Genomic DNA, 26,527 nt, shown 5'->3' on the forward strand with positions numbered 1-26,527 from the left:
GTCAAAAGTTGTAAATACCAAACGCTGAATCAGAAGGGATATTGTTCAACAAAAGAGTGGACTGACTATTGAAATATTGAACTCAATCGTAGAATAAAGGATTTTTTCTTTATTTTCTCGACGGGAGGTTGTTGTAAATAATGTTTGAAAATGAAATGTTTCAACACTGGTGACCTATGATCTTGATTGGGACTGGATGATTGTCAGAATGTTGAGAATCCACATGCGATTAACCCATTTATCTCAAAGACGTTCTCACAAGATATCTGCTAAAAGTCCATTATTTATTGTGATCAGGATAGGAATCTGCGACGAACAGATGTACGTCGTTTGGTGTTGGGGGAGGGGGGGGGGTTATATTTTTTTTACTCGTATGCGTTTCACTTGTATCAACACATTCTCACTGCTTGACGCTCAGTTAGCTAATGTAAGGTGTATGTGTTTCACGGTTATCAACACAGTCTCACTACTTGGTTCCCAGTTAGCTAACGTAAGGTGTATGTGTTTCACAGTTATCAACACTGTGTCACTGTTTGGTTCTCAGTTAACTAATGTAAGGTGTATGCGTATCACTGTTATCAACACCGTGTCACTTCTTTGCTATCATGTGGGCCCATGCATCTATTTCTCATGGGCGTTCGGGCTCCCATTGTTAGGGGGCAAGCTGGTTTTTGCACGAATTAAATCAAAATACCTGAATCTGAATATAAACATTTATTCATAAGCATTACTGCCAAACAGCTATATAAGGCTGCAAACGAATGTTTTCATGGATTACAAATAATATTGAGGTTAGAATGATGTTAGCCGTAAGCGTATAAGTGTACGAGACGGGGGGGGGGGGGGGGGGGGGGGGGGGGGGGGGTACTGCCCACCTAATACTGGAACAGAACCTTAAATTCGGGCAAAACTGATACAAATATTCGGGGAAAATGTGTTAACCTGAGACCGCTTTACCATGTATTTACATCATTCTACCCTCAACATTAGTTGCAATCCATGTAAAAATGCGCATTGATTCGTTTGCAACCCTATATAGTTTGATAGTAATGCTAATATGAATAAATTTTCTTATCCATATTCGGGCATTTTCGTTTAATTCGGGCAAAAGACTGCCTGCTTTACTTAACGATCTACTGATCTGTTATTTTCCTCCATACCCGTGGGGTATGATCTAATCAGAAAAAAATGAAACGAACATTATTTTCTAAAAACATTTTTGTGGGAGATATAAATAAAAACTTAAAGGGACATTCCTGAGTTTGCTGCATTGTAAGATGTTTTCGACTACTAAAATATTTCTACGATTAAACTTACATATTAAATATATTTTCTTGTTTAGAATATCGATGTCTGTATATTTAATGTTTTCTGGTCGTCAAAATATTTATAAGAAGCCCAAACTGGATTTTGACTTCAATTAATGTCGTACGTACGAAAAACAATTATTTTAGGAAATAAAATGAAATGTAACCTAATACAAATATTAGAACGATCAAAAACAGGTTTAATATACAGCCACTAATATGTTATGCAGAAAAAATATATTTAATATATAATTACAATCGTTAAAAAGTCTGTTAATCGATAACATCTTAAAGAGACATTCCTGAGTTTGCTGCATTATAAAATGTTTCCGATTAATAAAATATTTCTACGATTAAACTTACATATTAAATATATTTTCTTGTTTAGAATATCGATGTCTGTATATTTAATGTTTTCTGGTCGTCAAAATATTTATAAGAAGCCCAAACTGGATTTTGACTTCAATTAATGTCGTACGTACGAAAAACAATTATTTTAGGAAATAAAATGAAATGTAACCTACTACAAATATTAGAACGATCAAAAACAGGTTTAATATACAGCCACTAATATGTTATGCAGAAAAAATATATTTAATATATAATTACAATCGTTAAAAAGTCTGTTAATCGATAACATCTTAAAGAGACATTCCTGAGTTTGCTGCATTATAAAATGTTTCCGATTAATAAAATATTTCTACGATTAACCTTACATATTAAATATATTTTCTTGTTTAGAATATCAGTGTCTGTATATTCAATGTGTTTCTTGCCGTCTTAATATTTGTAAGAAGCCCAAACTGGATTTTGTCTTCAAATAATTTCGTACGTACAAAAAAAGTATTTTAGGAAATAAAATGAAATTTACGCTAGTACAACTATTAAAACGATGAGAAACACGTTTAATATACAGCCTCTAATATGTTGTGCAGAAAAATATATTTGATATGTAATTACAATCGTTAGAAAGTCTGTGTTAGTCGATAACATTTTAAAAATTGCAGCAAACTCGGGAATGTCCCTTTAAAAGGACATTTCTGAGTTTACTGCATTGTAAGATGTTTCCGACTAATAAACTATTTCTACGATTAAACTTACATATTAAATATATTTTCTTGTTTGGAATATCAGTGTTTGTATATTCAATGTGTTTTAGGTCGTCTTAATATTTGTAAGAAGCCCAAACTGGATTTTGTCTTCAAATAAATTCGTACGTACGAAAAAACTATATTTCAGGAAATAAAATGAAATTTAACCTAGTACAAATATTAGAACGATCAGAAACACATTTATTATACAGCCACTAATATTTTATGCAGAAAAAAATACATTTAATATGTAATTGCAATCGTTAAAAGTCTCTGTTAATCGATAACATTTTAAAAATTGCATGAATGTCCCGTTAACTATTTTTAAACGTGCAAATAATAGATTAACAAAAGCGCAAAATAGTTTCTTTTCCCTTTTTCAGGATATTGATTAGCGAATGAAGTGTAAATAAGTGATCTGTAGTCGAATAACCTGTACGGACAGCAGCCTGGGCTTCGCTCATAAAACTTAGCCATAGAATTTGACACCCAATAGGCGATGTATTTCGTTAAACATCTATTGTATTCTATTCGCTCATAACATCGTTTTCTTCAATAAAATTAGTTAACCTGTTATTTAATAGTTGAAAATAAATTTGAACAGCAACATAATAATGTAATTGGTCGATAACTACTACCTTTATTCTTAAAGATTGGTATACTGTGGTCTAAAGGTATATTAAGACATGAAACTGATCCTGTGAAAATAATAAACTTGGATACAATAGAATTTATTTCTTTCACGGTTTTAATGATTGCCAAAATTTCAGCACTAAAGATTTATGACAAATCGAACATTCTCCGTCGATGTTCAGAGTGTCAGTACATCACCGATAGTTTGAAGTTTGATCTCCTTCTTGCTGGAATTCATTGCATTCAAAAAGGTAATTTGCACATGACTGAAAACCCACCTTTAAGAAGGACATAATTCTGTATTTGTTTGAATAATCGCTTGAATCAACTTATTATACATGTACGTGTCAACCTCGGAATGTGGCTGTATTTGTCGGCATGTGTACATAATATTTCTAGTGACATGTTTTTGTCTGATCACTGTTGACTGAAAGAAATGTTTTATTTAACGACGCACTCAACATATTTTATTTACGGTTATATGGCGTCAGACATATGGTTAAGGACCACACAGATTTTGAGAGGAAACCCGCTGTCGCCACTACATGGGCTACTCTTTCCAATTAGCAGCAAGGGATCTTTTATTTGCGCTTCCCACAGGCAGGATAGCACAAACCATGGCCTTTGTTGAACCAGTTATGGATCACTGGTTGGTGCAAGTGGTTTACACCTACCCATTGAGCCTTGCGGAGCACTCGCTCAGGGTTTGGAGTCGGTATCTGGATTAAAAATCCCATGCCTCGACTGGGATCCGAACCCAGTACCTACCAGCCTATAGACCGATGGCCTAACCACGACGCCACCGTGGCCGGTACTGTTGACTGATTGAAGCAGTGGTGCATTGTGTCTCTGCCTCACTGTCAAGTATGGGGCGGGACGTAGCCCAGTGGTAAAGCGCTCGCTCGATGCACGGTCGGTCTGGGATCGATCCCCATCGGTGGGCCCATTGGTATATCAAAGGCCGTGGTATGTGCCACCCTGCCTGTGGAATGGTGCATATAAAAGATCCCTTGCTGCTAATCGAAAAAAAGTAGCCAATGAAGTGGCGAAAGCGGGTTTCCTCTCTCGATATCTGTGTGGTCTTTATCTATATGCCTGACGCCATATAACCGTAAAAAAATATTTTGAGTGCGTCGTTAAATAAAACAGTTCCTACCTTCACTGTAAAGTAGTGTTGTTGATACATTGACATTACCTTGGTCTCTAAAGGTTTGTTTTGCATGATCTATATCAATGCAAGTATGAGGAATCTACGTCAATCGTTTACTCTAAAATTCCTTGAGAGATATAGATTCCAGATTACATAATTATTCGGGCAACATAGGGAATGTAATCGTAGGCAAAGAAATAAATGTTAGTTTTTCTAATGACCAAACACTTTTACATGGCTTTTTGTACATTGGATCAACATAGTGTATTGCATTCATGTTTCGAACACCTCGTTTAGATAAAAAAAAAAGTAAAGTTTGTTTTGTTTAACGACACCACTGGAGCACATCGATTAATTAATCATCGGCTATCGGATGTCAAACATTTGGTACTTCTGACTCGTAGTCATCAGAAGAAACCCGCTACATTATTTCTAATGCAGCAAGGGATCTTTTATATTCGCTTTCCAACAGACAGAAAAACACATACTACGGTGTCACGGGGATCCTATAATACCCGTAACTGAATAAAACACGATTATCCAAATATCTCTCCTAACTGTATATCTATTAGATCTCTCGGCTCTAGGTATATCAGAGATAAGATCTTATATAAGTATATGTAATATAGCACGTTTAGTTCACTAGAAAACACAACAAAACACAATACACTTTGGAATCTGTATTAACCTTACGCTGACAAATATATTTGCCGCAGTTAATTACTTACAACAACAATAATAATAACAACCCGGAACTAATCACTTAATTAGTAATCACTAGGTGTCTAGTTTACACAATATTCTAATCACTTCACCGTGATACAACACACACACGTGTGATAATTGAGAAACGCTGCCAGGGGAACTTAATTAATAAAGGAATTACAACTCTATTCCTAACTGGTTAATTTTTAATTAACCCTTAACTACTCATTCAGTAACCTTGTAATACAGAATTAATACTGGTACCTATCACAATAAAGACAATAACCTACAGTTTACCTAGGTCCTCTAGGATGACTGGTTAAGCTTTAATAATTTTAGAACAGTGAAGCCTACAATTTACTTCGTCAGATTACCAGAAACACTGTCTAAATAATATTGGTATAATACAGTATTAAAATATTTAAAGTCACATCAATCACATCAAGGTTATACAACAGAGCAGAAATATATATTTACCAAGTCCAGTCGGACTAACGTTCCCCGTCGGCCTTCCAATGATTCTCCTCCATATATTTAAAATCCTATCTATTTATTATAAAATCCCAGACTGGTCCGGAGACAGTACGCGCGACCGAATCTTATCATGTGAATTTCCACCACTCCCAGAGTCGATATATTTTCTTAGATGACCAGACATATTGTCGCCAGTTCGCCAGAAACCACGGTCGTAAAACCGCACTATCTGAGGTATTACGTAACTACTGGCCACATGGCCTCCGCACCTGGTCTAAGTGTGTATTAGGGGCTACGGTCGCGCGGAGGTATTACGTAACCAAGTGCCCATCTGGTCTAAGTGCATATTGGGAACAGCTCGACCACCGTAGCGCGGGGGTATTACGTAACCCAGCCGCACACGGCCCTCTAAAACAATTAACATCGCCACAGGCGAAAAGATAAGAGCATGTTCCGTCACATACGGCCTTTGTCCAGTTGTGGTGCACTGGTTGGAACGAGAAAAACCCAATCAGCTGAATGGATCCACGGAGGCGGTTCGATCCTGCAACGCAAACACCTCAAGCGAACACTCAACCGACTGAACTGAATCCCGCCCCCTCGTTTTGATATGCATGATCCTGCCAACATTTTACTCTGTAATAACGAAAACCATTATAAAATAGATGCTGACAGCAAACATAGGAAACAAGTACTACTAAGGTCTTTGGAGTGAGGGTGTCAGAAAATAGTTTAAAAATAAAACAGACTATAAAATGCCCTATTAGGTGGTTATGGGTTTGAAACTGTTTGAAAATGAACAATGCACTACATGTGCTTTGACAACTTTTGAAGAGCAGTTCTCGTACTATCATCTATCTAAAATAGTTTTAAAATATATATTCACTAATTTCAAAGATTTTAAGGTACGTGATTTATTCTAAGAACCCTCTGGCAGAAGTCATGCTTAGTAATCATCTTTAAAATAGGAACACTGGATTAAAATAAATCCATCAATTGGCTGTGCCAATGGCGATGTTTTTTATTATCGTCCGCTGATAAACAAACGTGGATCACGGTAGACTATATATAGAGAACCATCGCATGCAGTAAATCATCACTTGAAGCTGAGCTGCTGCTGGAGTTGATCTTTACAAGGTAAATATGGATAATTATTTAAAATTTTAAAGTCATTTGACTGAAAAGAAATAACAACTTTATTATCGCCAGCACTTTGGCCATTTATCGGAGTAAAACAGGGAGAATCGCCGTCTCCAAATCTTGTATTAGTTTTATAGAAAGGCGTGTTAGATTCCGTACAGATCATTTATTTCTGAAGTTTTACCATGTGGTATGCGGATAGTTTTCCCCTGTCAGAATTGACCACATTAGCACATAATCTACTAAATAGCTTTAATATATAGTGTTAGTCTCAGTGTTAAAACGTTAGTTGTCGAGAACCAGGACAGTTCTAATTCAATAGTGTGAAAGTCGACTGTTTATTTGAAACATATTCCGCTACATGAGTTTTGATGTAATTTAATTCAAAAGAAAATAACTGAATAGTTTTTACGATCTCTATTCAAGTTGTTTAATATTTTTGAAAATATTGGTGTCGATATTATACATAAGAATATAGGTACCATCAAACCTGTCCTAGCGGCCACCTGTAAATAGCGGTCACCTGCCTTAAGCGGCCACCTTTTCCCTCCCAAACAATTTATAATGTAAATGCACCTGTAATAAACGGTCACCTGTCTAACGTGGCCAGCTAAATCGGATCCCAAATCTCTAACTTGCCTGTATTAAGCGGCCACAGTAAATGTTTGCAATTATATAAAAGGGATATTTTGTCAATAACGATAAGATGCAGCTGATCTACACACCTACAGGAATAGTAGTACCCCTTCAGTCCTGACATCTCTGCTGTGAATCAATTAAAAAAGTATGACTGGAATGCATCTAATTGCCTCTGGCAGGCCCGTAGCCAGGGAGGGGGGAGGTGCGGCGGTGCGAACGCCCCCCCCCCCCCCCCCGCGAGAATTGGAGTTCCGCCCAAAATGTATAATGCTTTTTTCTTTCCTATTTTAAAGTTTATCCTAACAGATGGCTGTATTAAATGCTAGTTTATTCGAAACCATTATTGGAAGCCCGCACTCTATTATTTGGCTCGTCGCTGTAGAAGCTCAAATATTAATTTCAGCGTTCGGAAATTTCCGTAAATATTTGTTTGGCCTGAAATGGTACATGCGTTACACGAATGATATTACAAGGCGTCCTTATGGGTATATTCAATTGAGAACCAGTCTATCATGTAAGTTATTGTGGCGCGCTATTTTGTCGACTCACAAACTACGACTATCATGGGACGACCTGAGCAAAGAGAGCGAAGCAAAAAACGTGCAGCCAAGAGCTGCCAAACGATGGACGCTTTTCTTACGAAAAAGAAAAAAGATATAATATAACTGTTCAATAAAATTAATACGTTTACGAAATATCTTGATCCACTACGATCACCCCAAAAATAATAAAATGTCAGTTAAATATGACTATTGACTTTGTTGCGTTCGGCGAATTGCTTTTTATATTGCATGTTGTTTAGAGATGAATTTATTTAACTGCTGACACTTTCGAATGTGTTCTCAACTCAAACCATGTCTGGCAGGTGACTGGTACCGGCACCGTAAATATGTTTAACATGTCATACATTTCATTCCGTCTCGAATAAAGTCATTGGTGGAACTTCGATTGCAATACCCTTGTTGAATTAACAATCAAGGGGTTGCAACTGACTTAAATATTATTCACAAAAGCGATTCCGATGCCGTCAATACACCAATAGAAAATAAAAGCTATGCCCAACAAAATTTTAAACACCGATGTTTGTAGGGTTTTTTGTGTGGGTTTTTTACCACACGCGCGTTTAGTGATTCAATTGTTATTTTTCTAGATTCCTGTTTTCACAAACTATGAATCATTGTCTGTTAATGATAACATCATACTCATCATACAGCCCTCCCACGGGCGTACGGGATCCGATTTTTCGGGGTAGGGTGTGCGTGTGTGGGCAGGCTGAATTTTGCCCGAATTTAGAGGTTTTTAAAAAAATGCCCGAATCTCCATAACGTTTATTTGCATTAACCACTACCAAACAGCTATGTATGTGGCTCAAACACAAACTATAATTGGATCTATTAAAAGGACATTCCCGAGTTTGTTGCATTGTAAGATGTTTACGAATAATAAAATATTTCTACGATTAAACTTGCACATTAAATATAATTTCTTGTTTAGAATATCAGTGTCTGTATATTTAGTGTGTTTCTTGTCGACTTAATATTTGTAAGAAGATTTTGTCTTCAAATAATTTTAGGAAATAAAATGAAATTTAACGTAGTACATATATTAAAATGATCAGAAACACGTTTAGTATACAGCCACTAATATTTATACAGAAAAATATATTTGATATGTAATTACAATCGTTAAAAAGTCTCTTGTAGTCGATAACATCTTAAAAATTGCAGCAAACTCAGGAATGTCCCTTTAATAAATATTAATATTAGTATTTCGGATGTCGCTACATACCATCAGACCTGGCAGTCGGGAAGCTGAGAGTGATTCAGAATGCATATTTGGGAACTACTGGACGAAGTGTTCAGATTGCCCTCATCTGAACACTTCAGCTAGTAGTTCAGAATCGGCGTATAATTTGGAAAGGTTCGGTCAAATGTAAATATTGGACAATGGTAGTTATTCTTTGATGATTCGATTTCGTTGGAAATGAGGGACGGGGTTTAACAGTAAAACATTTTAAAAACCAATTTAAACAAAATTCTTCTTCTCTACTTTCAGAAATGCTATAATTAGTGTTCATATAATTAAAAGTTGTTCCTGACAATGGGTGAATATTACTAGAGTTGTATAGATAAATGCATATAAATTGTAATTTCTTTACAACTACTAGACCATGTCCAACTATTTTGATTCTGACAACTGTTTAGGTCCGTTGGCCTCTTGGATTTTACTTCGTTTTCTTCTTTTTTCTTTTATTTCTTTCTTTCGTTCTTTCTTTCTTTCTTTTGATCACTTTAATTGTAGCATTGTTCCCATTCTTTTACTGCTAGAGACGACATCTTTTCTATACTGTACAAAGTCCTGTTCACGACCGTACGTATAATTTAAATCAAAGTGAGTCTAGATCTGATCTGATAAGGCTTTAACATGCTCATGTACCACATAGGTTTCGAGCATGTCCGCCCCAGGGTTCGGCCTCTGGAGGCCAGGGGCCCAATCCGGGGCAGAGTGAGTCTAGATATTATTTTATTCCTTGTTTTCAGATGAAGCCTTACTGTATCAGCTTAATCCTTATCTTTGGTGCCGGTTATGCGTTTGGTGAGTAATATCATGCAGTGATACATTAATAGGTGCCACGAAAACGCCGAGACAAACATGTAACTAGTGTAAGATAATACGGTACCATGCATGTCTCGATATGTGGTGTGTGTGTGTGTGTGTGTGTGTGTGTGTGTGTGTGCGCGCGCGCGCGTGTGATCTTAGATTGTATTGGTAAATATCAGCGTTTGTTTGTCTGCTTTTAACAGATATACATTTACAAAATAAAATTTAGTGCAGATAATATATTCCATTTTGACTTCATCGAAATATTCTACTTTTGGGAGTAAAAACGGATGTTTTTGAATGATTTTCTCTGGACACTCTTGCATGACTAACAAACCATCTTCTGTCTCTGATCGCTCTGTTTTTGTTGGTTGAAACGGGGTGCAGGCCAGCAGGTCCCTTAACAGAACATGAAGATGTATTGCACTATATACTATATATATTTTCAAAATGCACATATTTGCTTCATGTCAACATTATGCCACTCAACTGGAAAAGTTAATTTTAATGATCAATGGTGAAGATCAATCTTTAGTTGCTTGTACCGTTTTTAATATGTCACGCCTTCGTATTTAAGTTTATATGTATTGTCTAAATTAATTAACTTATTTTGTTTTTATATTTATGCCAGGGCAAAATATTGCTCTAAATGCTCAAACCAAACAGAGTTCAACATGGAAGGGAATATACACATCAGACCGAGCCGTGGACGGGAACACTGGGAAGATGTTCTTTACGGACACGTGTACACACACCGACTGTAACGACCAGAATCCTTCCTGGACTGTGTGTCTGGGACAGATGCAAACAATCACGTCTGTCACAATCCACAACCCTGATAAAGCAAGCAAGTGCACTGCAATAATAATAATAATAATAATAATAATAATAATAGCAATAATCACACACACACACACACACACACACACACACACACACACACACGTGTACGTGTGTTAACAATTTCAAGACGTACGACTGGCTGCTCCTAGGTGATGACCAGGTCACCACTGCCATCCAATGAAAACCTACACGATGGAAATCGATTACATTGTGACATAGTTAACCCGACAATAATGGGTCTGTGACGCGTAAGTTAGCTACAAGTGCAACGGCTGTATTTACATTTCATTTCAACTTATTTTCGTGCTTATATCCAATTACGGTTCAAGCACGCTGTCCTGGGCACACACACCTCAGCTATCTGGGCTGTCTGTGCAGGACACAGGTTAGTTGTTTAGTGAGAGAGAAGATGGTGTAATGGCCTTACATCTACCCACTGAGCCATAACGAACTCGCTCTGGGTTGGAGCCGGTACCGGCTTGGAAACCCTGTACCTATCAGCTTGATGTCCGATGGCTTAACCACTGCGCCACCAAGGCCGGTCGCAAAGGCTGTAAATAACGTTTAGTCGAAAAAGATGTTAAAATTTGCTTAAAACCTGGTTTTTGAGGATATGTAAGAAATGAAAAAATACATTCGTTTCTGGTCGTCATAACATTTGTAAGAAGCCCAAACTGGATTTTGTCCGTACGAAATTTTAGGAAACAAAATAAAATTTAACCATGTACAAATATTAGAACGATCAGAAACACATTTAATATACAGCCACTAATATTTTATGCAGAACAATATATTTGATATGTAAATACAATCGTTAAAAATCTCTGTTAGTCGATAATATCTTTAAAATGGCAGAAAACTCAGGAATGTCCCTTTAACAAATAACATAGCACTTGTTTCATATTTTACAGGTTAATAAAGCAGTAAATGATTAATCCTAACTATGACATTTTATTTCTGTCAACGTCATAGATTTAACGATATAAATAGTGCAAACATGTGTATCTTTCAATCGAAAAATCTATCTGAAAAAGTTCAAACATTTTAAAAATGTAAATCGACAGTTTATTGCGCTCCACCGAATAGAGTACCCAGTGAAAACAATATTTATTTAAATTTGAAAACGTCTCGAGTCACACTGATTTTCTTGTTTTAGAAATGAATTTTTTTTCCGGCGAAACAGACCGGGGTCAACATTAAAAATCCCTATTTCTCCGAAAGTAGGCATCGGAATATTCAATATTTTGATACTCTATTGTAGACACGCAGTAGAAATTAAATCTCCTTGTTTCAAGATATTCTATCTGTAAAATGCACAGAAACTGCCGTGTACACATTGAAAGTGTACATATTTGCGATAGAGACCTATGCACACAATCGTTTAGTACAATCAATCCCCCCCCCCCCCCAGACGGAAGTACCCAACTACCCACGATATCGTTCCTGAACCTTTCGTCAAAATGACACAACAGAGGCGATAATAATAATAATAATAATAATAATAATAATAATAATCCTATCAAAAACACTAGGCTCCCAGCCTTAGTTTTGGTTCTTTCTTTGTTTTTGGTTGGTTTGTTGTTGTTTTGGGGTGGGTGTTTTATGTGTTCTGTCAGATATGGAATTAAATATTCCTTCGTTTTCTTATCTCATTGTAACCACTATGAACCCAATGGGACTTATACGAATATCCAATGTAATATTTAAATAAAACGAAAGAAACAACGTAGGTCGTGTGCATATTTTGGTTATCTCAAATGTTCTGTCTTCATTGTTTTTTATATTTATTACTGTTACTAGGAGGTCGTCTAAAGAACATTAGAATCGACGTATTCGCAACTAACCCCAGCATACCAGGCGCTGTGGCAGTGCCCTGCGCGACTGTAACCTCCACACCTGTTGCTGACGGCACCGCGATGAACTTCACGTGTCCACTGGGTGTCGTGGGTCAGTACATCAGAATCAGTAAAACTACGATGGCGCGTCAATGGAGATGGCGAAAATATGGATGTGACGCTTTGCTTCTTTGTGAAGTAGAGGTAACTGGAACTCCAGTGGGTACGTTGAAAACATAATTTTAGTCGTAGTTCCCTTTTAATGTGTTACTGTATGCTTGTAAATCGAACACGCACGTATATCGTATGCTTTTAAATCACACACTTTCATTTACATCTACTTTGGATACTGTGTCGACCAAATGTATCCATATTATTAAGAAGAAGAAGAAGAAGAAGAAGTTTGTTTTGTAATGCAACAAGGGATCTTTTATATGCACTTTGCCATAGAAAGGAAAGCACATACCACGGTCTTTGACCAGTTGTGGTGCACTGGTTGGAGCGAGAAAGAAAACAGTTAGTTGAATGGATCCACCGAGGTGGTTCGATCATACGGCACAAGTACCTCAAGCGAGCACACAACCAACTGAGCTAAATCTCGCCCACAAATTATTAAATTCACCTGGGTATTTTCCTCAGATAGACTGCAGATCTAATCCCGGGAAGACATTATGCGATAAATCGAGTGTGTTTGTGCGCTCAGATTACAATACAGATATTTCCACGTACTCCTCGTTGTCCCTGCGAGAACCGACAGACATCCGAGAAACGATTTTCACGAAGACCCTGTCAGTAGTATAATTGTCTTGTTATACACAAAATACATCTACATGTTTTCATTTTGCACCCACACCCTCAACAACAAACCCACATATAACATTACCTATTGCACAAAAAGGTCATCCCCATTTTAAAACATAGTCTATATGGCTTTCGCCAATAGTTCTGAATCAAAAACGTATTATTGACATTTACCCACATTTGACATGATAAATGTTTACCTGTTAGAATGTAGAACATTGCATTTCATTCATCTAATTTTTACAATTTCCCAGAGGACGACGCCAATGAACTCCTAAAATTGACGTAAACGCGGCACTGAAGAGTCAAGCCAGTTCAGTTTAATGTTTTACTACAAAGTCCTACGCATTGCAAAATGATGTCATCTTTGTTATTATTATATATGATGTTTGCGATTGATATTGTAACTTATTAACAGATTGGATGGTACATTTGCTGATTGTAGTAATTATTTGAATTTGCATTTGATCCAGCAGTTTCCTACATGGCTGTGTGCATATTCAGGGCATACATATACCTGTATACAAACGTTGACGTCTATACAGTATATAGTATAAGTTATAATCGTAAAAATATGTATTTATAAAGTGTTGCATTTAACTGCATTTGCGACAATAAATTGTACTTGCAGGAAATTGCATTTGGGAACATCTTAGTGAAATCTAAAGTCAATGTTTTCTAATCGTGGTAATTTCCAATCTGTTGGAAATCAGATGTTTCAGTCATTTCATATTTTTCCGTTAGTAGAGCTGACGAAAGATAACATTACCCTGTGTCTTAGCGGCGTTGTCAATTGACTAAAGCAAACACTTTTGACCTTCTTTTTTTTTAAAGAAGCGCAGTGCATTCAGAATGACTATGTCCGACTGATTACTGTTTGCGAGAAAATGCATAAGAATATCCCTGGCTGATTTTTGGTAACAGGTTTACCTATCGATAAATTGTGGAACTAAATAAATAGCCGATGTTTACACTACAAATATTCATTTGGAAATACGTCTTCATGCGTTTAAAGCAGTGTTCGAGATTAACAGTATCCCGATATTCCGGGGATACCAGAATTTAATTTTGAGTACCAGACTTCAAGAACCCAGTATCCCACCGGGATACCATATAATACTAAATTTTCAGGTGGGATACCAGATTTTGAAATGTTAATATCTAACTGGGATACTGGCCAAAAATTTTAATTTCGAACACTGGTTTAAAGGCATATTGTCACAAACCACTGACCTATTTAATGGTCTAACAAAGTATTGTCCCTAAATGTACTTTATTCAACCATCTTCATAACCACCATACTCCATTTATTAATGACATTTTGTAAAAATAATTGCATTATGACAATGGTCGATAATTCAAAAACTAAAATTGCCGAGAGGGATGCCATGGATTTCGCTCCATCGTGGTTCAGTTAAGGTGATGTGATAGTTAGATTTGGTTTTTTAATTTTTATTTATTATCCATTTTTAAATAAGGTCCTTAAATCCGTGACAATATGCCTTTAAGATCTTCAAAAACAATCACAGTGGGGAGGGTTGAATCAAATGTATACCATTCATAATATAATATTTGGGGTGCTGTCCAGCACAGTCGTTAACAAACATGAACTCATTTTTGCAGTTAACTGTCCAGCCGGTTTTATGCAGAATGGACAATCCTGCTACTTCTTTTCAACAGTTAATGTGCCATCCTGGTTCGACGCACGGGTATGTAGTACACATGCACATAAACTATTTCTCACCCACGATTAACCAAATGTTTTAGCAAACCTAATACTTTCGGAGAGAGATGGGCGAACGATCGAAAGAACTACTGTATAATCTGGAACATAATCTTTATTATTATGGTTAAAACTAGCTTTGTACATATGAAAATGATACGTCCCACATGGCGTTACGCCAACTGGGACGTAACACTTCGACGTCATCGATTAGCGCACTACAACCTTATAGGAACGTCATCCAAACGAGTTGAGTGATATAAATTAACGTGGATTGTGGCAATAATTAGGATATTAAACTCACTACTATTTCGTATCATGTTTACGTCCCTTGTGAAACAAAGCTCGTGAGAATTAAAAATTATTTCACTAGGGACATAACACGATACGACATGAAAGTTCATTTAATATCCTATGATTATTATCCTCATATTTCAAGATAAACAGGCCAATATAACAAGTATGACACACGTGTGTCAGAATGATTTGACGCGCACAACGAATGACGTAACTTTGGGACGGGAGGTCATAATTAAACGTGGCTTCCTCCGTCTCAGCTCTGTTTAATCGCTTACCACAATGATGTCATTTCCCTTTCTAGCTACGTTCGAAACGTTTTGATATTGTGAATCTTATTCTCAAAAAATAATAATATGGATAATAAAGAAATCATTTCACACACGTGTGAATCGTACTGATTTTACGATACTAGTGTCATGATTCATGTATTATCCTCGCGCTCAGGCAATACGATAATCTTGATACTCAATTCGTAAAATCAGTACGACACACACGCTTGTGTAATAATATCTATATCTCAGATTGAAACTCTGTAGTAGTTAGTCTCTCAATTGCAATCCTGCCATTTAGTTCATTGTAACACTAGCGATCAGGTGAACACTTGCGGATGTTCTACTGCCCCCTATGCTGTAGTACAGTGTATGAGATAGCCCAGATGAAAGTTTTGACTGCCAGTGTTCATACTGTTATACTGATGGTTAACTATACAATTGTAAGTGTTCATATTGTTACACTGACGGTTAACACTACATATGCTGGTGGCCATATTGTAACACTGATAGTTAACTACAACTGCTAGTGTTCATATTGTTACACTGACGGTTAAGTCTACAACTGTTGGTGTTCATATTGTTACACTGACGGTTAAGTCTACAACTGTTAGTTGACATATTGTAACACTGATCGTTAACTACAACTGCTAGTGTTCATATTGTTACACTGACGGTTGACTCTACAACTGCCAGTCTTCATACTCTTACACTGACGGTTGACTCTACAACTGCCAGTCTTCATACTCTTACACTGGCGGTTAACACTGCAACTGTTAGTGTTCATATTGTTACACTGATTTTAACACTACAACTGCTTGTGTTCATATTACACTGACGGTTAACTCTACAACTGCTAGTGTTCATATTGTTACAGTGACGGTTAACACTACAACTGCTTATATTTATATTACACTGACGGTTAACACTACAACTGCTAGTATTCATAGTGTTACACTGACGGTTACCACTGCAACTGCTAGTGTTCATATTATTACACTGACGGTTAACACTACAACTGCTTGTGTTCATATTACACTGACGGTTAACTCTACAACTGCTAGTGTTCATATTGTTACAGTGATGGTTAACACTACAACTGCTTATGTTTATATTACACTGACGGTTAACACTACAACTGCTAGTATTCATAGTGTTACACTGACGGTTACCACTGCAACTGCTAGTGTTCATATTATTACACTGACGGTTAACACTACAATACTAGTGTTCATAGTGTTACACTGATTTTAACTCTACAACTGCTAGTGTTCATAGTATTACACTAACGGTTACCACTACAACTACTAGTTTTCATAGTGTTACACTGATTTTAACTCTACAACTGCTAGTGTTCATAGTGTTACAGTGACGGTTAACACTACAACTACTAGTGTTCATAGTGTTACACTGATTTTAACTCTACAACTGCTAGTGTTCATAGTGTTACAGTGACGGTTAACACTACAACTGCTAGTATTCATATTGTTACACTGACGGTTACCACTGCAACTGCTAGTGTTCATAGTGTTACACTGGCGGTTAACTCTACAACTGTTAGTGTTCATGTTGTTACAGTGGCGGTTAACATTACAACTACTAGTGTCCATAGTGTTACACTGGCGGTTAACTCTACAACTGTTAGTGTCCATGTTGTTATGTACAGTGACGGTTAACACTACAACTGCTAGTGTTCATATTGTTACACTGACGGTTACCACTGCAACTGCTAGTGTTCATAGTGTTACACTGGCGGTTAACACTACAACTGTTAGTGTTCATATTGTTACACTGATTTTAACACTACAACTGCTTGTGTTCATATTACACTGACGGTTAACTCTACAACTGCTAGTGTTCATATTGTTACAGTGACGGTTAACACTACAACTGCTTATGTTTATATTACACTGACGGTTAACACTACAACTGCTAGTATTCATAGTGTTACACTGACGGTTACCACTGCAACTGCTAGTGTTCATATTGTTACACTGACGGTTAACACTACAATGCTAGTGTTCATAGTGTTACACTGATTTTAACTCTACAACTGCTAGTGTTCATACTGTTACACTAACGGTTACCACTACAACTACTAGTTTTCATAGTGTTACACTGATTTGAACTCTACAACTGCTAGTGTTCATAGTGTTACAGTGACGGTTAACACTACAACTACTAGTGTTCATATTGTTACACTGATTTTAACTCTACAACTGCTAGTGTTCATAGTGTTACAGTGACGGTTAACACTACAACTGCTAGTATTCATATTGTTACACTGACGGTTACCACTGCAACTGCTAGTGTTCATAGTGTTACACTGGCGGTTAACTCTACAACTGTTAGTGTTCATGTTGTTACAGTGGCGGTTAACATTACAACTACTAGTGTCCATAGTGTTACACTGGCGGTTAACTACAACTGTTAGTGTTCATGTTGTTATGTACAGTGACGGTTAACACTACAACTGCTAGTGTTCATAGTGTTACACTGGCGGTTAACTCAACAACTGTTAGTGTTCATGTTGTTACAGTGGCGGTTAACATTACAACTGCTAGTGTCCATAGTGTTACACTGACGGTTAACTCTACAACTGTTAAGTGTTCGTTGCTACACTAGCTGATAGCCGATCATTAGCTGGCTATTCACGGAACGTTGTTTAGTGTCCCTATTAAAGTAATTATGAGTATAGACAGACGTAATAACATACAAAAAGACGGATACTGGACATGGGACAGGTGTGCCTGAACCCTGCTTGGACAGAGACAAATATAGATATGGATCAATAGACCATGTACATTGTTAAATTAAATTTTTGTTTTTGTTTCAGGCTGCCTGTCAGGCTTTGGGAGCCGACCTTGTTGTTGTTAATGATCAAGCGGAAGATAACTTCCTTAGAATGCAATTGATAGCACTCGGCAATAATAGTAAGTAGGTCTATTAAAGGGACATTTCTGATATTTTGAAGATGTTGTCGACTGACAGACTTTTTAACAATTTTAATTACATGTATATCGAATACATTTTGCTATATAAAATATTAGTGGTTGTATATTAAACGTGTTTCTGATCGTTCTAATATTTGTTTGTACTAGGTTAAATTTGACTGTATTTTCTAAAATATTTTTTTTTTGTACCTACGAAATTATTTGAACACAAAATCCAGTTTGCGCTTCTTACAAATATTAAGACGACCAGAAACACATTGAATATACAAACACTGATATTGTAAACAAGAAATTATTTTTAATATGTAAGATTAATCATAGAAATATTTTATTAGTCGCAAATATCTTACAATGCAGCACACTCAGGAATGTCCTTTTATGTGCTATCCTGTGCGATGGAGGATACAACAGATCCCTTGCTACTAATGGACTATGTGGCATAATTACCAAATGTTTGACATCTAATAGCCGATGATTAATAACTCAATGTGCTCTAGTGGTGTCGTTAAACATTTTTTTTTTTTAATGATTACCAGGATAATCACCGACTTATTTCTAGGCAATATTGGAATATATTTTCTTATTATGGTTTGTATTGCTGAATTTAATTATTTCTAAACCGAATATTCTTTTATTGCACACAAAATGGTATATCTAATCGCAAATAGTAGCCCATTGAGTGGCGGTAGCGGGTTTCCTCTCTTGTTATCTGTGTGGGCCTCCTATATGTCAGGGGGCGGGACGTTCCCCAGTGGTAAAGCGTTCGCTCGATGCGCGGTCGGTCTAGAATCGATCCCCGTCGGTGGGCCCATTGGGCTATTTCTCGTTCCAGCCAGTGCACCACGACTGGTATATCAAAGACCGTGGTATATACTACCCTGTCTGTGGGATGGTGCATATAAAAGATCCCTTGTGCTAATCGAAATAAAAAGAGTAGCTCATGAAGTGGCGACAGCGGGTTTCCTCTTTCAATATCTGTGTGGTCCTTAAAATAAAATACAATGTGTTGGGTGCGTCGTTAAATAAAGCATTTCCCCCTTCTAAATGTCGGACGCAATACAATGGTAAGTAAACATGTGTTGTGCGCCGTTTAATGAAACATTGCTTTTTTCCTCCCTTTTCGTCATTCGGTCTTCTTGTTCTCACCCTCCCATGGGATGTGTACATAAAACTAATAAAGCATCACAATATAATTGAAAGTACTGTCTGTCTGTCTCTCTCTGTCTCTGTTTGTCTGTCTGTCTGTCTCTGCCTCTCTATCTATCGTAAAAGGGTGGGCGTTCAAAATTGACCTGAAAGTGTCATTCGACTTTGATTCATACATGCATGCTAATATTTACAGAATGTTTATTTAATATTTTGGGCCTTAACAGTTTAATGATTGTCTATTTTCATGAATCAGTGATGTATTTTGCTGGTCTGCAAATGTTGAACGGCATGTCATGGATGTGGATTGATCCAAATGCGATGATGGGCGTTCCAAATACTGGGAATAACAATGGGGCAGCATTCTCTAACTGGCAAGCTGGTCAAGGCATGAATGCAGCTATGCCTTGTATGGAGTATCAGTTCGTGGACGCTGCAACGGGTTACATATGGTTCGGCGTACCCTGCAATCAGGCGGTGATGGCTAACTGGAGGGACTACATTTGTGAGATAAGTCCCACGTTTCCTGTGAAGCCCAGCCTCAAATGTTTCTAGATTTACCTGCACGAGAATCTAGGATCGAGACTTCGATAAGCGATGAATAAACTAAATTTTAGTAGTATGTTCTTCTTGTTTGTTTCTTTGTCTTTATAGGTACTAGATGTAGCAAGTGAAACAGCGCACGCATGTTAAGGCCCGTTTTTTAAAAACAAAAATCCCTCACAACAACCAATTATTTTAATATGTACGCATTTTGTTATAACAAAAAACAATACAATATGACAAAGGTGTTAAATTAGGAGATAACCATATGGAGTTTTTAGATTTGCGGGTGTTATTGTCTATTTGATTCCGCAAATGGACTACTGCTTTTTATACATTTTCTAAAGATATAAAATTTTAGGCATATTGAGGCTGGTATTTACGCCGTGGTGATCAGTATTATTAAAACATTATTTTAAGCGTCCATGGAAACCATAAAGGAATTCCGATAAATATATAGTTCATATTGTCATTTTTCGAAACCATCAGATTTGAAAAGAAGATGTTATGGGTGCAGAACGCGGGAGGGGGCGGGATCCATGCCTCTCGCCCGCATTTCCCCCGTTATTGTTCTCTGGCTGAGAATGCTGTACTAGAACGCCTGAAAGTCAAACTTTTGTTGAGGGAGCATGCCTCAAATTCCCTATAGCCCCTTCCCCCTTCAAATACTCTCCTCGGACCCTAGATGGAACCTTTTATTCCAGAGCATTGCTAATAAACAGAAAGCATCTGAGGGAGAAGGCCGCTATTAAATGTCAGGTCATGTAATAAATTTATATGAATTATATTATATATATTAAATACCGTAAGTCATGTTACTAGACAATTTACAGTGTATAAGTGTAAGTGTAAGTGGGGTTTTTTTCCTTATCTTTTTTTGCTACTCTTTTGTTTGGAATTTTGTGTGTTGTGTGTGTGGAGGGGGGGGGGGGGAGGGGGTAAACCTATTTGTGGATAAGTGTGCATATGGCAAACACCCAGTTATACTTATCGGTTAATACTAACTCGTTACTTATTCCGTAGTCTCATCTCTTAGATTAAAGGGTCCGTTCATGAATTAGGCTGAGTAACATTCTAGTGGGGAGGGGAAAGGATTTCATGGAGGTTTTACGAAACATGGGAATGGAGGAGGTGTTTGTCATGAGATATATATCATGTTTTAAAAATAATTTTATCATATTTATAAATTAAAATGCAGCTAATCATTGCTGTTGTGTTTTTTAACTGATGATTTTCTATCCAGTGGTATTATTACCAAACAAACATAAATACAAAATCTTATAATATTAGTCAATATGTCTTTTGGGAGAGGTTATGCATTGAATGTTACATAATTTTCGAGTAGTGGCCTATGCATTACAGAAGGTCACACGATTATGGGATGAGGTCGTCTGAAAAGGAGCTTTTAAAATACTTTTTCCTACTAGTGAATAGTTGGGGGTTCTTATTACTTGGATAGATCTCAAGTGGTGAATGTAAAGCATTTTGAAAGTATTGTCTCATGAATGAAATACCTCACTGGTCAGCATGATCAGAAGAAAATTAGTCCTGTCGGAAGGTGCCAACAATTGGATGTGCCAGTAATGTATTAATTGTCCCTCCTATTATTTTCAGATTCCTGCCACTCACTTCAGGCGCCTGTGACTCTCTCTCCCCTTCCCTCCCCTCTCTCTCTGTCTTTCTTTTGCTCTCATTCTCGCACACAATGTAACTTGTACATTATTTCGATTTGAAACAGATACAGGTACGTGTGTGAATGAATTGTCTCTGGGGACAGGCATCAACAAAGTATAACAAAACACCATTCACAAGTACCATGTCAACTACGGCAGTCCGAGCTCTCCAGTGTCTTGTTGGACCCATCTTAGATTTTTAAAAGAGGGGTAATTAACAAGACTGGGTTTTTTCCAGTTGAGTTGGGTCGCGTCGTATAGTGTGAACGGATTTCAGACATGACCGATTGGCCAGCGATCGTGGCCCACGACGCGACGCGACCGTCCAGTTGAGTCGCGTCGTATAATGTGATCTAGGCTTTAGGCTTTGCATTGTGCTTTTAGGACATCTTCAGTAGAGAGCTTGTAGGTTGATGCACACAAACCTTGTTTGGGTGCTAGACGTGTAAAGACCGGCCTCGGTGGCGTCGTAGCAGGCCATCGGTCTACAGGCTGGTAGGTACTGGGTTCGGATCCCAGTCGAAGCATGGGATTTTTAATCCAGATACCGACTCCAAACTCTGAGTGAGTGCTCCGCAAGGCTCAGTGGGTAGGTGTAAACCACTTGCACCGACCAGTGATCCATAACTGGTTCAACAAAGGCCATGATTTGTGCTATCCTGCCTGTGGGAAGCGCAAATAAAAGATCCCTTGCTGCCTGTCGTAAAAAGAGTAGCCTATGTGGCGACAGCGGGTTTCCTCTAAAAACAGTGTCAGAATGACCATATGTTTGACGTCCAATAGCCGATGATAAGATAAAAAATCAATGTGCTCTAGCGGCGTCGTTAAATAAAACAAACTTTACTTTTTTTTTTAGACGTGTAAAGCTTTCTCTGCAGAATACCAGCAAGATTAAATCATTACCAAATCAGCCAACATATACTCCGATATTTGATAATCAATATATGAAGTTGTTTGATGCAAGGCCCTATGCTATCCTTACATTTAGTCTTCGCATTAAATTATTTTTTGTTTTGTGATACCACAAGAGCACATTGATAAATTAATCATCGGCGATAGGATGTCAAACATTTTGTAAATGACAGTTTTCCATTAGCAGCTTTATTATGCGCTTTTCCACACAGGACATCACATATCATGGAGTTATATATACCAAACACTGGCCACTGTTTGGGATCATATTCAGTTATACTAAGTATCTATACATACAGATCACTAATAACTATACTTTAATGTTTTTCCATCAAAACTACATTAAAATATAAATTTTATATTTATAATACTATTATTATTGGAATCAGTATACAAATAGCGTGTGGGGGGGGGGGGGGGGGAGTACATAATTCTGTGGAAACAAGTATAAGGCAAACATTTTCAGGGTGCGAACATGTATTGAAGCGAAACCACCTGTATTCCTATTTTGTTTATCCTACCAGAAATTTGAAGAACCCCCCCCCCCCCACCCAAATATATTTTTAAAAAGTTATTTTATATACAGTCAAATCTGTCTTAAGCGGTCACATATGGGAGTAGATAAAAGTGGCCGCTTAAGACAGGTTGCCACATATATAGTCTTTAAAACATTTGTTGTTGTTTCTTGTTTTACCGTCTGTACTACTAATCAACGGATGTGTGCTTAAGTTGACTATAAATCAACTTTTGACATGTCGTCTTCTTCAGAATTAACTATTCACAAGAAATTTGTTTTCTTTTTCCATTTAATTATTTAATTCCTACTTCATGCGGTGTATTGTCATAGTAAGTGAATCTACAAATGTCAAGCGTAGCGTGCCCAGGGGCAATTAGATGCATTCAAGAGTCATACTTTCTTAACTGATACACAGTAGGGGTGTCATGACTGAATGTGTACTGGTCTTCCTGAAGGTGTGAAGACCGGTTATTTGCTGCACTTTATTGCTGTTTTTAAAATATCCCTTTTATATAATAGTAAACATTCACTTGGCCGCTTAATACAGGCATTTTAGCAATTTGGGATCCGATTTAGGTGGCCGCTGATCGAGTTAGACATGTGACCGCTTATTACAGGTGAATTTACATTATAAATCGTTTAGGAGAAAAAAGTGGTCGCTAAAGGCAGGTGACCGCTAGGACAGGTTTGACTGTATATATGTATCATCCCACAAACAGGATGGTACATACCACGACCTTTGTTACACCAGCGATCCCTGTCAGTGGGCCCATTGGGATATTTCTGGCTCCAACCAGTGCACCACGACTGGTATATCAAATGCCGTGATATGTGCTATCCTGTCCGTGGGATGGTGCATATAAAACATTCCTTGCTACTAATGAAAAAAATGTAGCGAGTTTCCTCTCTAAGGCTATATGTCCAAACTGGCAAATGTCTGACATCCAATAGCAGATGATTAATAAATTAATGTGCTTTAGTGGTGTCGTTAAACAAAACAAACTTCTTGTTACACCAGATGTGAAACACTGGATATAATGACTCATAGCCCAATGGTCCCACTGACGGAATCGATGTTGGACCGACCACACATTGGGCGAGTGCCTTACCACTGAGCCGTCTCCTGCCCCTATATAAAATATCGAGTGGCTGCATGTTACACTTTTAATTATGTAAACATTTGTTGCAAGATTGATTAATTAAATTTATACTTTTTTTGATGAATGAATGTTTTAACGACACCCCAGCACAAAACATTCATTCATTACACATGATTTAGACCTACTTGTGAAAAATGCAAAAGTGGTGAATAACTAACACATGCAAACTGATAGTGTGCCATTAAGCAAACAGAAACATTTCAAATCATTATTAAGTTTTGATATTTTAGCGTTACTTCAACTATATTCGAACAGAATCGGCAGGAGAAAATAGTTTAATTTTTTTTAGTAGGCCTTACATGTTTTATAATCTTCTGTCATAGAATATGCGATCTGCAAACACAAACACTGACGGTTGACTTCCAAGTGCCATTTATCAAACTGTTTCCTTATTTCGAGGTATTGAGGAACACAACACGAAGATGACATTATTTATAGATCACTTGCAAAACGTTTTTGATCAATGCAAAATCGTTTACTTCCTGGTCTTTCGATAGTGACACGTGGGACCCTGTTGTCGCGTAAAGCAACCTGTTGGGGAGTTGGTGCACTTATCTACCTAATTGTACTGAACCATTAATTAATTAATTTTACTTTGTTCGTTCTGGGGTATCGTTAAACATCCATTCATTCCTTCGCTTTGGGGCGGCATTGTGGTCAAGCGCTCGCCTGTTGTGTGGTCAAGCGCTCGCCTGTTGTGTGGTCAAGCGCTCGCCTGTTGTGTGGTCAAGCGCTCGCCTGTTGTGTGGTTAAGCGCTCGCCTGTTGTGTGGTCGACACCCATCGGTTGGCCCATTGGTCTTTTTCTAGTTCCACCCAGTCAGTGTTCGAGATTCCCGATATCCCGGGGATTCCAGAATTTAATTTTGGATACCAGACTTCAAGAACCCAGTATCCCACTGGGATGCCATATAATACTAAATTCTCAGGTGGGATACCAGATTTTGAAATGTTAGTATCCATTTGGGATACTGGCCAAGAAATTTAATCTCGAACACTGCATCCAGTGCATCATGACTGGTATACCAAAGGCCGTGGTTAATTGCAATCCTATGTGGGATCATGCACACAAAAGATCCCTTGCTACTAATGGAACAATGTAGCTGGTTTCCTCTATATGACTAAATGTCAACATGATCAAATGTTTGACATCCAATAGCCAATAATTCATTAATCAATGAGCTCTATTGGTGTCGTTAGATAAACAAATCGTAACCTTTCCTTCGCTTTGGGACACACAATAGCAGTTGTTACGATGGGGGAGGGAAGATTTAACTCAGTCGGTTGAGTTGCTTGCGTCGCAGGATGGAATCACCTCGGTGGATTATTTTTCTCGTTCCAACCAGTGCACCATAACTGGTCTAAGGCCACGGTATGTGGTTTCCTGTCTGTGGGAAAAGTGCATATAAAACGTTAGGGAAAATGTAGCGAGTTTCCTCTGACTACATGTCGGAATTACCAACTGTTTGACATCCAGTAACAGACGATGAAGTAATCAGTGTGCTGTAGTGGTGTCGTTAAAGAAAACAAAGTTCAACTATCAACATGTACGTTTCATTTCAACTTATTTTCGTGCTTATATACAATTAAGGTTCAAGCAAGCTGTCCTGGACACACACCTAATCGGAAAGAGTAGCCCATGTAGTGGCGACAGCGGGTTTCCTCTCAAAATCTGTGTGGTCCTTAACCATATGTCTGACGCCATATAACCGTAAATAAAATGTGTTGAGTGCGTCGTTAAATAAAACATTTCTTTCTTTCACACACACACACCTCAATTATCTGGGCTGTCTGTCCAGAACAGTGGGTTAGTTGGTTTGTTGTTCATGCGAGAGAAGAGGGTGTAGTTGTCTTACACCTATCGATTGCGAACCCTGTACCTACCAGCCTTATGTCCGGTGGCTTAACAACGACACCACCGATAGTATTGTTATCGAACGAGTTGTTCTGAATGACCGAGTCTAACGCTATTTAGGTTTTGGATAGGAAGTATCCGTTGCAAATCTAATCAGTACGCATCGATGTATAGTGTGTGAAATGGGATTGCATAATCGTATTAACATTAGGACGTTCCTTTCCTATATTTGAACATTAGATTAGGTTGGTGTTGAA

General features: G+C 37.6%; 1 protein-coding gene across 1 annotated transcript; it reads left to right on the forward strand.

The window, feature by feature from the left end:
- Positions 1-6,446: 6,446 nt before the first annotated feature.
- LOC121376339 lies at positions 6,447-20,233 on the forward strand. The gene is made up of 7 exons (XM_041504184.1): positions 6,447-6,497; positions 9,680-9,734; positions 10,372-10,587; positions 12,384-12,641; positions 14,843-14,928; positions 18,348-18,444; positions 19,868-20,233. Exons 2-7 carry the CDS (start codon positions 9,680-9,682, stop codon positions 20,164-20,166), a joined length of 1,011 nt encoding a protein of 336 aa, XP_041360118.1. The 5' UTR covers positions 6,447-6,497; the 3' UTR covers positions 20,167-20,233.
- The last annotated feature ends 6,294 nt before the right edge of the window (positions 20,234-26,527 follow it).

The sequence above is a fragment of the Gigantopelta aegis genome, chromosome 6, assembly GCF_016097555.1.
Source record: "Gigantopelta aegis isolate Gae_Host chromosome 6, Gae_host_genome, whole genome shotgun sequence".
Lineage (NCBI taxonomy): Eukaryota > Metazoa > Mollusca > Gastropoda > Neomphalida > Peltospiridae > Gigantopelta > Gigantopelta aegis.

Excerpts from the sequence above, each read along its gene's own strand:
- LOC121376339 (XM_041504184.1), top strand. The coding sequence starts at position 9,680 with ATGAAGCCTTACTGTATCAGCTTAATCCTTATCTTTGGTGCCGGTTAT. Across the intron at positions 9,735-10,371 it reads TGGTGCCGGTTATGCGTTTG|GGCAAAATATTGCTCTAAAT; the intron begins GTGAGTAATATC and ends TATTTATGCCAG. Across the intron at positions 10,588-12,383 it reads CCACAACCCTGATAAAGCAA|GAGGTCGTCTAAAGAACATT; the intron begins GCAAGTGCACTG and ends TACTGTTACTAG.